General features: G+C 39.0%; 2 protein-coding genes across 3 annotated transcripts in view; one reads left to right on the forward strand and one right to left on the reverse strand.

Annotated features, from left to right (window-relative positions):
• Positions 1 to 8,916, reverse strand: NPY5R (neuropeptide Y receptor Y5). Of its 2 annotated transcripts, none has more exons than XM_029939267.1 (2): positions 8,860 to 8,916; positions 1 to 1,589 (listed from the first exon to the last, which is right to left on the reverse strand). In XM_029939267.1, the coding sequence occupies exon 2, from the start codon at positions 1,578 to 1,580 to the stop codon at positions 240 to 242; it is 1,341 nt and encodes a 446-aa protein (XP_029795127.1). In that variant the 5' UTR covers positions 1,581 to 1,589; positions 8,860 to 8,916; the 3' UTR covers positions 1 to 239. The 2 variants fall into 2 exon arrangements, with proteins under 2 accessions (XP_029795127.1, XP_029795119.1); XM_029939259.1 differs by lacking the exon at positions 8,860 to 8,916 and adding an exon at positions 8,593 to 8,661.
• NPY1R (neuropeptide Y receptor Y1) overlaps positions 8,157 to 14,728 on the forward strand; it is a 19,862-nt gene continuing 13,290 nt past the window's right edge. Inside the window, exon 1 of the mRNA XM_029939288.1 lies at positions 8,157 to 8,312. The gene's annotated coding sequence lies outside the window, so the exon portion shown is untranslated. The remainder of the gene's footprint in view (positions 8,313 to 14,728) is intronic.

Raw genomic sequence — 14,728 nt, forward strand, 5'->3', positions numbered from 1 at the left:
TTAAAATGAAATTACAGAGTGTACTGACCCTGACTTTATGTAACTAAATGAACTCATCATATTATATATAACACATAAAAATTGTCTTCCATATATTATGAACTGACATTCAAATCCAGAACTCTTATACATAAATTAAATTTCATGTTACTAAAATGTGTTTACTATACATAAATAGTTATTGTGAATATGTGTTAGGCGATCCCAGCATTTGTTCTTTCCTTGGTAAACATTCAGGATTATGACATATGAAGACATTGTATAAGGGAAATTAAATCAGCTTTGATCCCATTATTAAGAAATCCATACAGAATAGGATTCAGACAACAGGACATCATGCCTAACAAATGACAGATGCAATACACCAACTTGAAATGCCTATTTGAAATAAGGTTATCATTAAAATCAGTTACCACATGGAAAAGGTGTAGTGGCATCCAGCTAACAGCAAACACCAATATCAATATGGTTAGTCTATAGAAAACACTTCGAGATCTCTTTTTTATCCTCATGATCGAACGGTTTACTCTCATTTCCTGAACATCTGAGTTTTCTTCAGGTTTCACCTCAAAGCAGGTGGGGACTCCTGGTATGAACTTACTGGATGAAGAGGGCTGACTTTTTACGGACCCAAAGTTTTCTGGAAGCATTCTTGAATGGTTCTCTTGAGGAGGTCTTGCTGGAGCAGGTAACACACACGCTGTCTTCTTGCTGTATCTTCTTCTGTGTTTTCTGATGAATGAATAGCTCCATTTATGGCTGTTGGGAAGTTTTACCGGAGGCCCACTCTTTTTGAATGGATGAAGAGTTAAATTGATCATCTCATTTTCTTCTAGTTTGTTTTCTTGGTTGGACAACCCACAGCTTATACTTCTGCAGACACTGGTGTGACTTACAGTTAGGCATACCAAGGGCAGAATATACTGAACTAGCAATAAAGAGATAGTAAAAGCAATTCTGTATGAATCAGATGGCCAAGACTCAACACATAAATACCTGCTGCTCACCAATGCAGAGCCAAATGTTTCCTGAAGTTCCACCAGACTGTGAAACACTGGAAGGGGAGAACAAATGGCAAAACCTAGTGTCCAGACAGTAGCTACCAAGAAGTAGCCATGATTTGCTGTTAAATTGTTAGATATAGGATGTTTTATCATATGATACCTGACAATGGCAATTGATATTAAAATTAAAGTTGAAACCAGAACTGAAACACATTGAAGAAAAGGCATAATATGACACATGACTTTGCCAAACATCCACTGATCCAGCAAGACAGAGGTCAGTGTGAAAGGTGAGCAAAACAGCACAACCAAGATATCAGAGAAGGCCAAATTTCCTATGAGGAAGTTTACTGTAGTCTTCTGATTGCGCTTTCTCATGAGTGCCATTAAAATAAGGAGGTTCCCCATGAAGCCAAGAAGACTTACAAATGTATAAAGTCCAATCAGAAAATACTGCAAGTCATCGACACTGCTTTTATAGTCATCCCACACGGGGAAATCAGAATTCCGAGTGGCAGCAGTATTGTTCTCAGTAGCAAGTGTCTTGTTATAAAAATCCTGGAGCTCTAAATCCATATTACAGTCCTGCTTGGAATAAAAAGACATTAGTTACTAACTTTAAAAAAATTACATGAGCACTACAAATTAACCCACGGAGAGGGAAACTAAATTTTACAATTTGCTCCCGTTACCTTATTAATCTCCTAAAAAGTTCTGTGAGGTCTTTAACTGGTTCTAAGAACAGAGCAAATATCAGCCAATAACAGTTACTTTCAGTCTAAGTCTATCGTCACTTCTGTGGTGTGTTACCTGGTGTTAAAATAGCAGACCTTGCTTTTTAAATTTATGTAGATATGATGAAAGGGAAGGAAAAGGCAAATGTATGTAAGAACTTCAAGATACCTGATTTACAACAGCTCATTACTATTTTTTATCTAGTCACTGTGCCTACTCATGGTGTGGTCACATAATCTTACCTTAAACTTTCCTTTGTTTCCAAACTCAATCAAGGTCAAAGTCACCTATCCTAAAGTATTCCTTAGTTTACTCAATTGGGTGTGATCTCCTCTTTGGAACCCCCATAGTGCTCTGTTTATAGCTGTCTGAGTCTGCATGGCACAATTTGCTTTGCTATGCAATTAAAATGCATAGCAGTCTCCCTATTTATTTATAAGCAACATAAAAGTGGAAAATTGTCCTTTATTCAGTGTGGCATCTACTATACATGGCCCAGTTAACTTCACCACTGTGAGTGCTAAATACATATTTATGGAAAAATGAAAAAAATCAAATAAATGTCTACTATCTTAAATATTATCTAGTTCAAATTTAAGCTTTTCATTACCTCAGGACTTAGGTGTATACAGTTGGCATTTAATAAGTGTTTATCAAGTTGTACTGTTGACTCTGTGTGCACAATACTAGATGGCAAAGTCATTTCATGATCAATTCTTAGTCCTGTAAGATGTGCCAGATTATCATGAATCAGGACAGCCACCGGTCAGCAACCTGCTAGTGTTTAAAACAAATTTTACCTATTTATTTTTTTATTTAAAAATTAAAAATAATTTTCAGCTTTAAAAAGATTGAATACATTTATATGGTTTAAAGAAAATTTATATCTTAAAGTTAAATGTAGAAGTAACACTAATATCATACCCCATAATGAATTTTTTCAGTTCAAACTAAATTAATAATGTAATATTATTAATAGCACAATATTTCTTATTTATTTCTACAAATTAGAGATTTGACACTATTGCCTGATGAAACACAAAATTGTCTATACCAGTAAGAGGCAAGGGGACTTCTTTTTTCTTTTAATTTTTTAAAGGTTTATTTATTTTTCAGAGGCAAAAAGAGACATAGAGTAAGTGGGGGAGGGGCAGAGAGAGAGAAGGAGACACAGAATGCAAAGCAGGGTCCAGGCTCTGAGCTGTCAGCACAGACCCCAACACAGGGCTTAAACTCATAGACCATGAGATCTTGACCTGAATTGAAGTTGGATGCTCAACCAACTGAGCCACCTAGGCGCCCCAACCTCTTTTCCTCTTTAAAAAAGCACTGATACTTTTCTAACAAGAATTTCCTATACAAAACTCAGGACACCAATAGTTAATTAACTTTCTGATAAATATATATTGCTACAGAGATCCTTTAATGTAGCATTTATAAATTCTTTAAAAAGCATTTATACTACATATCAATTTATGTTTATGTACCTATCTTTATATCTATAGTTCGATACCTATAGTTAAAACTATAAACATATGTACAAATTTAATTAATAGTGAATACCATTATCTTCAATTTATAAGGGATGTCTGGATCCTGATCCCAAATATTTCCAAATAGAAAATCCTATCATGAACATACATTCATTAAATATAACTTTAACTTCAGGCTTATATAGAGCAGGCTTCAAATAGGATGATACAGCCATCATTGTTCTTTGAGAAAGTTTGAAAGTTTAGGTTTTCCACAACTTCTACAACTGATTCTATGTTGATTAAATTAATTTTTGGTAGCTAATTACATCCCTTTAAAGATAAATCAATTCAAAAGCTCAGGATCTTATTCATTCATTCTTAGACTCTAGCCAATAATTTATATTGATATTGCCCCAAGCTAAAAGGGGAACTGGTACAAAAGTTACTCACATGACCTACTGAATCATTTTATCCATCATAGTATGACTTAATGGCCTCCCAGTAACTATTCTGGTTAGATTAGTGAGCTTCTAATCAAAGTAGCTTGACTGACCTTTCTGTCTCATTTCCTGAGTTCTGAGAACTCCTGGTTCCATCTACCTTGTTTATAATCCTGTTTGTACCTGTGACATGGAGAGGTTATTCGTTACTGTGTATCCTGCTCAGTTATTCTTTTGACTCACTTTCTTGAGACATTCCTTTTTTGTTGTACATCTGTGGTTACTGATTGCATTTTCTACTACCAAGGTAAGGACAAAAGAGAAATTGGATATATGATTCCACAATGGCTTTGTGCTTTCTAGGGACGTGTAACTGGAGGATGATGCTCCTTTAAAGTAAAATATGACTCCCCAAAATTTTTTGAAGGAAGAAGAAATGCAGCACAATTTGTGGTCATAGAAACAATGTCGTTTTGAGGCTTAACTTCAGATTGTCTCCAATGCAGTGGTCAGTTTTCTCCATTAGACTCTAATGGAGATGAAAGAAAATGTCTTAATTCTTTTTATGATAGTAATGGTGCTTAATAGAGTTATGTTCTACATGGAGGATCCTAATAAGTAAACACTTGTTTCTAATCACTTCAGAAAATAGTTTCATTTTTCCCAACCTTAAAATAATAGAAATGAACCATTTTGGGAATATAGGAAAATTCAGGATAGAGTGTGACTATATGTGTATGCATATAAAAGATATATACCTACATATAGGAACCACTGAAATTAGACAGGTTTTCAAATGGCCCTAAAATGAAACGAGATACATCTATAGACAATGGTGATAGCTTAGCATTTTAAAATTTTAAATGAGATATCTCAGTTATAAAGGCTATCCCATAAGCAATGTAAAACTAAAACAGCTAAAAATATTTACAACATTTTTCATTTAAATGTAAATGAAATACATCAGATTGCAGTGTGTCACTAAAATTTTTCTATAACAATACGTGTCCATAAAATCCTCAATTCATTAAATTATAAAAACTACTAAACCACTGCCCTGTCAGTAAGCAGATGAAGGAAATGCTGTCCAGAGTATTCACTGGATACAGGAAAAACTGAGGGCAACACCTCAGTTTGCCCTCCTTTTTAAAAAGATTTTTTCTAATGTTATTTAGTTTTGAGGGAGAGAGAGAAACAGAGCGCAAGCAGGGGAGGGGCAGAGAGAGAGACGGGAGACACAGACTCTGAAGCAGGCTCCAGGCACAGAGCCCAATTCGGAGCTAGAAACCATGACTATGCGATCATGACCTGAGCCATAGTCAGACGTGTAACCAACTGAGCCACCCCGGCACCCCATTTCTTGCCCTCCTTAAAAAACCCTACTTTAAATACAATTTTAAAGGGGAGGCTCCTTTTATTAATGAATAGCCAAGAGAGATTAGTTGTTCTTTCCTTTGTTCATTCAACTCCCATTTATTGAACATTTGAAGTGCTAGGTGCTCTGCGAGGCTCTGGCATACAGGTAACAAACACGAAGTACTATGTGGTAGTCCTTCCAGGGGTTAACTCCAGGTTACACAATGAGTAATTATAAACTGCAAGTGCCTGAGATAAAAGGCCCTAAATGGATTATGAATGAATGAATGACATTCTCCTGATTGCTAGTGATATACTTACAACTCTTGCTTGAAAATCATAGATACTTACCTGTACCTATTGATAGACTGATAAGTTATCATTTTTTTTGCCCCTCTCCTCACACTCACTTATTTGACATTCATTCATTTTATTTTGGTGTGACTGTGCTACTCTTCCTCTAACCCAATCCAATCCATTCTATCTAAACACAAACATACACATAACACCTAACAATGCCCTGCACTAAATGAGCATTTTGTGAATATTTGCTCCAGTGACTTCCCACAACCAGAGATATTGCAAATGGGGGGAGAAGAGAGAGGATGATGAGCTCTTTCTTTAAAAGTGACCTCTTGTAGTGTGGGGGCCAAGGGTAGGCTACCCAAGATGGGCCACACATTAGCATGCACATTATTTTGAACTGAAAATAATCAAGACCCAAAAGACTCAGAAAGAAACTTTGACCTCCCCACTAACTGACTAAAAAATTTTAGATAGCAGATCTATACCCAGAGAAGTGCTATGTATAGAGATTCCTTTTTACCTAAAAAAACTTATCTACATAACAGGGCAAACTTTTTTAAAAAAATAGTTTATTGCCAAATTGGTTTCCATATAACACCCAGTGCTCTTCCCCACAAGTGCCCTCCTCCATCACCACCACCTCTTTTCCTCCCCCTCCCCCTCCCACCCTCAGTTCATTTTCAGTATTCAATAGTCTCTCAAGTTTTGCTTCTCTCTCTCTCTCCCCAACTCTCTTTCCCCCTTCCCCTCCCCCTGGTCCTCCATGAGGTTTCTCCTGGTCTCCTGTTAGACCTATGAGTGCAAACATATGGTATCTGTCCTTCTCTGCCTGACTTATTTCGCTTAGCATGACACCCTCGAGGTCCATCCACTTTGCTACAAATGACCAGATTTCATTCTTTCTCATTGCCATGTAGTACTCCATTGTGTACATATACCACATCTTCTTGATCCACTCATCAGGTGATGGACATTTAGGCACTTTCCATGTTTTGGCTATTGTTGACATTGCTACTATGAACACTGGGGTACATGCGCTCCTATGCATCAGCACTTCTGTATCCCTTGGGTAAATCCCTAGCAGTGCTATTGCTGGGTCATAAGGGAGTTCTGTGGATAGTTTTTGTTTTCCAAACATCTCCTACCTTCCTGCTAATGGCTTTCCTCCCTTACCCCTCTCCTAAGCCTAGGATGACATATATACCTCATTTTGCCTGTCTTTGGAATTTCCATGTCTGTGTAGATTCCCCGTAGGTAGGAAACTAAATTTGATTTTCTCCTGTTAATATGTCTCAGGGAAATTTTATTCTTGTTCCAACTAGAAGAATTTTGGACAAAGAAAAATGTCTTCCTTCCCGACAGTAGCCAGGGGATATTTTAAACAGTAGGAAATCATTGTTCAATAAGATTTGTCTTGTTTTTTTTTTTAATTGAAAATCAAAGCTAGAGAAACTACTTTCAAATGAAAGAAAAAAACCCCACAAAGGATTTCTTTTCTTAAGTTTACCCCTTCACTTCCCTGAAAAGCACAATAAACAAACCTATAACGGAAATGGAAATCTGTTTAATAATGATCTGCTTTTCAACAAGTGTTATAATGAACACTGTACAATCCTGTGTAACATAAATACTTTCTACTTAATAAAAGCAATGCAACATGTGCACTTTTCTTCATCTCAGAGTGCTAAGGAAATTATGAAACATAACCAGAGATAATGTTTGAAAAACAAACTATTATTTTAGAAAAAACCTGATATTGAATGTGTGAAACCTTTGTTGTGCTTACTTATGAGCTTTCCTTCTCTGTATTTAGTTTTATTTCTCACCATCAGTTTCCAGGCTGCTACATCCAATTTTAACCCTCACGGTAAGAAGTGGGGAAAAAAAATAAAAGTTCTTCCTCAAACCACAGTGACTGAAAAAACAGTGTCTTTGTAGACTCCCTGTAATTTTCTGATATTGTAATTTTCTTATAAAAATTGATCTATCTCTGACAGCAAGGCAAATGAAATCTTTCCAGTAGACTTTAAGTATGTGAGGTAGATAGTTCTTAAAAAGAATAATGGGGAGGGGGTCTGCGGGAAATCAGAAGATTCTAAAAGACAGCTTATGTATTTAAATAAGGTTCTTCTGTTAAGATAATTTCCTGTCTTATGAAAATGCACATCTTTTCACAGAGGATGCCAATCACACACAAAAGAATAAAATACACGAAAAAAATTTTTCCTCTAGCAATGATAGAATATCAACTATTGTCGATTTTGCTATGATCCTGGAACAATGGCGAGATTCCATGTTCTCAAATATTCCCATGATTTATTTTTAAAGCCAGAATCTGGCAAAATTTGAGTTGGAAAGATAAATACAGCTCTGCTCAGCTGACAAACACTCAGGCACGTGCCACCCTCCCCTCTCAAGTCTAACGGCAGAGTTTCTCTTCCCTTGAGAAATCTGAAATTTAAAATTGCATTCCGGCTCAAAATTCTGCTGAGAGCCTCAGGCTATTCCATGATTTGTGGCCAAGTCCTTCGACTTTGATCCAACGCGATGGTTCAGTTCCTTTGAAAGATAAACTTAAGGTCTGTGAACTTGGGGATAGAAATTCCCTGTTTGTGGAATTCAAGGTGTATGGATGTCTGGTATTGCTCGCATTTGTCATATGAGGCCACCTTGCAAACAGGAGCGCAAATCCAGGCGCGCGGCTGCCTCCGGGTCTGCGGCCAGCTGCGGGACCGCGCCGCAGGTGGACTGCCCGTGGGGCGCCCGGTGGACTGCGCCCCGGGACCTTGCCCGAGCCCGGCTAGGGCTGGGCACTACCCGAGCACCCCGCGGGCTGCCGTTTCCCCCACCGCGGACGCCAGCCGGGCTGCACCCGGGGCTCGCCCCCAGGGGAAGCGCTAGGTTCCCGCAGATGCCCCTCCGCCTCCTCCCGACCGAGCTCCAGCTCGGATTCCGGACACTCCTCCTGGGTTCGGCCAGCGCCAGCTCCACCCCGGGTGAGTACTTGCCCCGCACGGAGGAATTCCGCTCGGTCCCTTCCCCGCTCTGCCTGCAAGCCTAGCAGTTGCCTGTTCGGCCACCCCAAATCCCCACTTTGCCACTGCGCTGCCTTTGGCTTCCCCACCCTCCCTCCGACTAAACCCGGGGACCCGGGCCAGGAGTGCGGCGCCCGGGCCCCGAGAGGACTAGCGGCCCGAGCCGGGAACGGCCTCGGCCCCTCCCTGCAGGCCCACCCCCGCGTGGAAGGGAGCGGCGGGGAGAGGCTGAACCCGGTACCTCGGGGCTCCCGGGCCGGTGCTGGTGCCTCGGCTCCCGGGAACGCGGTGGCTCCTGCGCCCGGGCGGCGGCGGCAGCGGGGAAAGGACCTGGAGGTGGCGGTGGGAAAGTGGTGGGGGTAGGGAGGAAGGAGCGGGGAGCAGCGGGGGTTTTGGAGGAGCCTCGGGACCACGTGACTGCTCCCGGGACCCCTGAGACCCTGCTGCAGGGCGCCTGCTCCGCGCCAGCGTCTCCCCAAGCCCGGGGTCGGGGCGTCCCAGCCCCTACCTTGCTGTTTGGGGCCCCTGGGGGAAGCGGTAGGCCCCCGGGAGGGTACCCCGTCACCGTGGCCTCTGGTTGCAGGCCGAGGCCAAGTTAACTTGAAGAGCTGGAAGATTTTCGCCGATTGTGTCCCCAGCCTGGGGAAGTGAACTCGGAGTCTTGAGCTGATGTGGGAGTGCAGGGGTACCTCGAAGAGCTTAGGCTCCCCGAGGAAAAGCTTCAAGGCCCAGGTTTTCTCTTTGTTCAGGGGGGGAAAAAAATGAAAACCCAAACCAAAGCAGAACGCAGCTCTTTTTGCACCTTTCTGGAGCCAGGAAGGGAGAAGTCTGGGCGGAGAGGCTGATCTGGAGGGGCGCGTGACACAAAGGGGTCAGCAATTTGATGCACCGAAAGAATAGGAAAAAGGATGCATTCCCATTGCTAAGGAGAAGTAGTTGTGCGAGTGGGCAATTGGCGTGGAGCAGAGTGAGGGTGAAATGAGATCCACGTTTCCCAGGGCTGTGCCGTAACATAAAGACTAGGGAATAAAAAGAGTTGTCATAGGGTTTTTTCTTAAAAAGAAAAAAAGAAAGAAAATTCAATAACCAGAAAACACAAAACTTAGCCCTCTGTTTCTCCCCAGTGTGATTTCTATCCCCAGTGTTTCCAAGGCTGTGGTGCAGGTTTGCCTTATTTTTTGTCAGTAATTAGTTGGCAGGTATTTTAGGCTTCTCTGTGGTGTGTGTGTGTGTGTGTGTGTGTGTGTGTGTGTGTGTAGGAGGCAGGGAGTGGGGAGAGAGAGAGATGGAGAGACACGCTGGAGAGAGGGATTGGAGACAGAGGTCCCTATGTTTTCGACCATGGCCTTGCAGGAGAAGATTGTATTTGCTGTAGATTTCAAAACTGAAAATGATTATGTGACAATCATAGTATCAAGTGTTCGGTGTTTGGTGTAGTCCAGTGGGACTGGCATTCTGTAAACTGGAAAAGACGTTATCTCTTGGGAGCAAGGCGTTTTGGAAATGTAATTTCTCCAGGCAGCAAACCCTAGCAGTTACCTTAGCAGTCTACCAAAATTTGTGCCTCTTTGCTGAATTTTAACATTTGACACCCAGGGAATCTGTATAAGATTGCCATTGAGTAAGCTAGAGAGCCATCCAAGAGCTTTTAAATACCTCAGGCAAATCCAGTTTCTTTTTCATTCTTACCTGTTTTATTTCTAGAATACGAGTACATTCTCCCCAAATGCTTGACAGGATAGCCAGTCTGAGCAGGCCCATTGGAACTTGTAGTCGGTGAGCTGAGGGATGGTCACGTGAGAAAACAAAGTTTGGTTCTTAGACTTTCTTAACTCCAACGTCTGCACGGTTACTGCACTACACATTGCCACATACATTTCTATGTTTCTATCACTCACACAGTTATCATACACACCTACTTCAAATATGCATTGTCTTTGAAACAACTTTCAAATTGTGACTATCTTCTAAACTATGACTCTATGGTGCAAGCTTTTGCGTGTTAAAAATACACGATGGATTTTATTGTTCTTCTCTTCCACTAATATGTGGGTTTTTTTGAAGATATCAACCCTTAGGCTGAAGTAACTGTTATTATTAGAGTATTAAAAATAAAAGGCCAATATGTGATTGAGATTAACCTTTTGATTAACCCACCGTTCCTTTCCCACTGCACACACAAATATGAAAGCCTCAAAAAGAGAGTCAGAATCTCTTCTTTAAATACACATTCAACATACATGGAATAAACAAATTAAGAATCTTTTTGTTTTTCAAAGATACTGTCAACTTGAAAATCGCAACAGTGTGCTACATAAAGAGGAAGATATAAAGATCAATGTGCTATTGTCTTCAAATTTCCCAGGAGGATTCAAAACTAATCATCATCACTCTTTGTAGAACATAATAAGTAATTTTGTTCCTATTTTATGGAGTCAATTCAAGCAGGTAATGTACTACCTCTGGGAACACAAATAGTAATGTCCACTTCTGCTTTACATATTTTTGCTACTCACTATTTATAAAATACTCATTTGGGAAATTAAGTTGGATTTTATGTGTGCTACCAAATTAAACTGGGTATTTTCCAGTTCTCATGGTTCTTCATCAGTTATCAAAGAACGCATATCTACAAAGGTGAAAGTTAAAATCACTCAGTCTCCTAAGACAAATTATTGAATAATCAAACACTCTCCAAACAATGCTTGGGGTGACATTTTTCTCAGGAACATGTCTATTGTCTTTGTCAACGTTATTGCTGTATTTTAATAACAGCAACCATTTGTGAAGGACAAATACTAAAGTGCTTTGACATAATCTCAAATGATATGTGATCTTGATATAGTAGTTCTAGGAATAGTGGAGACCAGTAAAGTAGAAAAATAGTGTTATTTCATTTGATGCATTTTTTTCTGTGAGGATTTTTGTTATATTCATGAAGAGTAAACATTTCTTTATCCACTGTTTCTATCATGGTAAATTTAAATCTTTAGTTCTTAAAAGATGTTTGGGAAGGGCCATTTCTGGATATTATCAAAAATATTTTTATAATGCTCATTGCTGCATTGATTTCTTTGGAATTGTAATAGTTTGTCATATAATCAATATTTCGGACTTAAAACAAGTAACTAACAGAATTGTGAAATACATGCAATTTTTTTAAAGGAATGAAAACAATTAAAAAAATATTAACCCAAGGTTTTGAGTGCATAGAGCCATTTTCCCAGACAATTCAATATTAATTTTGAGGTCCTAAGGGGGCACTATAAATATAAAATTACCTTCTTCTGACAAGCACAGTCCTACTTAAGCAACACTTTATCTTTCCTTTTGATTTCCTAATGATTAAATCACTAAACAGAAAACAGTGACTGATTTCCAAACAGGATGTACAGTTCTTTTTTTCAAGTAAATTTGCCGTGTTAAAAATGCATACACACATAGGTAGGATACACATGTGTAGAATTATACAATCACAAGTCACAAATGCATTTGGATAATGGACACTTACCAGAACACCTGGATTTCATCCCGTTTTAATCCAAATTATTGGTAAAGCCTTAGACAGAGCACTTGATCATTTGTCTTCACTTTCTTTGTGAAATGAAATGTTTTGATGAGTAGATATGGAATCCCCTTTGAGCTCTGACTATGATTTTATGCCACTAACAAGCATGCATTAGAGATAAATGTGTAGAAAAAGACACTTTTGGATCTTCAGAAAAATTTTATTGACACAGAAATTGTTTCTCTCCTCTCCATATTAGAAAAAAAGAAGAAAAACATACTGTTGATAGTTTCCCATTATTACTGGCACATTCTCTTCTCTTAAGATATAATAACTATATAATGATACTTGATACATTCTTTTAAAAAACTGTGGATGTCTTACATATCAACAAATGAGTCTTTATTTAATTATATCATTTTTAAAATCTCAGCAAAAGATATATAATAAGAACAAGACATAATATTTCTATCATATAAAATCCACATATAGGTTTATATTCTTCTCCTTTGGAAATCAAAACAAAAAGTGGTGATGTTGATAAGCATCCCCCCTTATATATTTGCTTTTTAAAAATAAAATTCCCATTTCTTAGCTAAGTTTTCATGGTTAGTATTTTAAATCATAAGTCTAAATATAGCTATGCTATATTTAAATGGAAATGAAAGAGAAACGGTTTATTTGTTTTTGATATGTTGGTTTGTTTTGAATAGTCTTTAAAAAGAATGTTGAGAAGTGTTCAAAGCAAAAGCTCTGAATCAAAAGTTGATGTAGTTAAATATGCTCTTCAAAAATGTATCTGTTACCATATTCTTATCCTTATCCCACTCACAGGTATTTCAGCTTTCAATATAGTATTCAGAAAGAAAAAAAATTATGAGACACAGTTTTATTAGATATTAAATGCATTTTTAAAGGGAGTAAAATTCATTTTTCAAGCTTATACTTAGTGGAGAAAGCAGAGTCAGCACATAAAGAACATAAAGAATATGAGAAAAATCATCAAGAAAAGTATACACTAAGGTATACATGTATAAAATATATAAAATTTGCAGATATGTAAAATATATGTATCCACGTAATATACGTATGTACAAGATAGCAATAATCCACCATGACTAAAATGCGCAAGACATTTTTAAATGTTGGAGAGGAACAAATGAGTATGGTTTGTGATGTTCATATTTTGTTATCCTACCTTATTCCTTGTTCTTCATTCCTTCCACAGAACTTTTTTTCAGTATCTTCGGATACACACCAGATAGAATTCTGGGGTATAAGTTTAGGGAGATGAAAAAAGTAGTCACTACCTTCCAGAAATCCATACAAATCAATAATTAATTATACATAGTGTACTAAATTCTGTGTTAGAAATAAACTTAAAGCACTGCAGGAATATGGATAAGACACATTCAGCTTATGGGGCATTTTGGGGAAATGGAGAGATATAAAAGAGGGCTTCGTATAGTGGACAAGCTCCTTGAACTGAAGTTTGAGGAGGAATTGGTGGAAGTTAAATCTCCAAATGGCAGGGGTGGGCAAGTAAGAAGTGGAGAAATAGCATGAAGGTGAGAGAGAGTGTCCCAGTCAGAGAAATACAAATAGTTGGGTATGACTGAGTGTGTGGGAAGTGGTGGAGGATGATACTGAAAATGTTGGGTAAAAGGACATTGCACTTGAAGGGTTTAGAGGGCAACTAGACTATTTAAGCTGGAGAGGATATTACGGGACAGTTGTGAAAGCCACTGAGGCAGAGAGACTATTTAGCAAAGTGGAGCTTGATGGATATGAAAGAACTCATTTGAGAGATGTTTAGGAGGTAAAATCAATGGGAATGTGTGAGCAATTGAATTTGAGACTGTGAGACAGAAACACGGGACAATTCTTAGTTTCCGGTTTGAGGGATAGAGACCATCCACTGGCTGAGAAGAGCACTTGCCAAGGAAGCCTGAGAGAGAGATTTAGCATTATAAGCATACAAGCATGTAACTGTTGGCAGAAAGATATGATTATGCATTAAGGGTTAAAAAAAAGAAGAAGATTAAGAATAGGGTCATAATTTTGGGAAGTTCAGGTCAATCAAGAAAGAGACAGGACCACAAAAGGCAGTAAAACACAAGCCTTTCTGGCTGGTGTCTTGGACAGAGTTGCATGATGGGAAGTCGCTCCCAGCAACAGTGCTTCCAGAGACAGCAGCCTACTGCTACCGTCCAGAAAAGAGAGAGGACAAGGGACTCTTGGGGAGAAGGGAAAAGTAGAGAGGGGGCCTACTTATCTAGGTGACATCACTCAGTGGCAAAGTTGGGAGACATGGTTCAGAGAGCTCCAAAAGGCAGCAGCAGTTCGGTATCTGTCGTGGTTATAGGATTTGTTTCATCTCTGGTGTACAGATGACAGATTCAGTTTCTCAGAGTATGATACGTAGATGGATTCTAACTGGGTTAAAATATACATATATGGATTAGTTAAAAGCAATTAGATGTGTGAGAATTTGAGTTTGGTGCTGTCTGGCTAATAGTCCTAGCCTGCTGTGAAGAAGAAAACGATATGGTGGCCACTTTAAGCTAATACTCGTGTGTTATCTCAGACTCGTTTATATAGCAAGGTCCTGGGAAGAAAAACACCTAAAGGAGTAGATAGAGACAGCAGATCCTGGGAGAGGAGACTGAGGAGCATCCAGTAAGGGATCAGAAAAGCCTGCAGTGTGAGTTCATGAAGTAAAAAGGAAAAGAAGATTCTAAGAGCATAGGATGGTCTAGAGAGTCAAATGCAACATGAAGCATAAATATAATAAAGTCTGAATCGTGTCCGTGGGCTTTGGTCATTGGTGTTATGGGCAGAGGTGGGCCATATTTGAGGAGCAAATGAA

This window comes from Suricata suricatta, chromosome 1, assembly GCF_006229205.1.
Source record: "Suricata suricatta isolate VVHF042 chromosome 1, meerkat_22Aug2017_6uvM2_HiC, whole genome shotgun sequence".
Classification (NCBI taxonomy): Eukaryota; Metazoa; Chordata; class Mammalia; order Carnivora; family Herpestidae; genus Suricata; species Suricata suricatta.

Excerpts from the sequence above, each read along its gene's own strand:
- NPY5R (XM_029939267.1), bottom strand. The coding sequence starts at position 1,580 with ATGGATTTAGAGCTCCAGGATTTTTATAACAAGACACTTGCTACTGAG.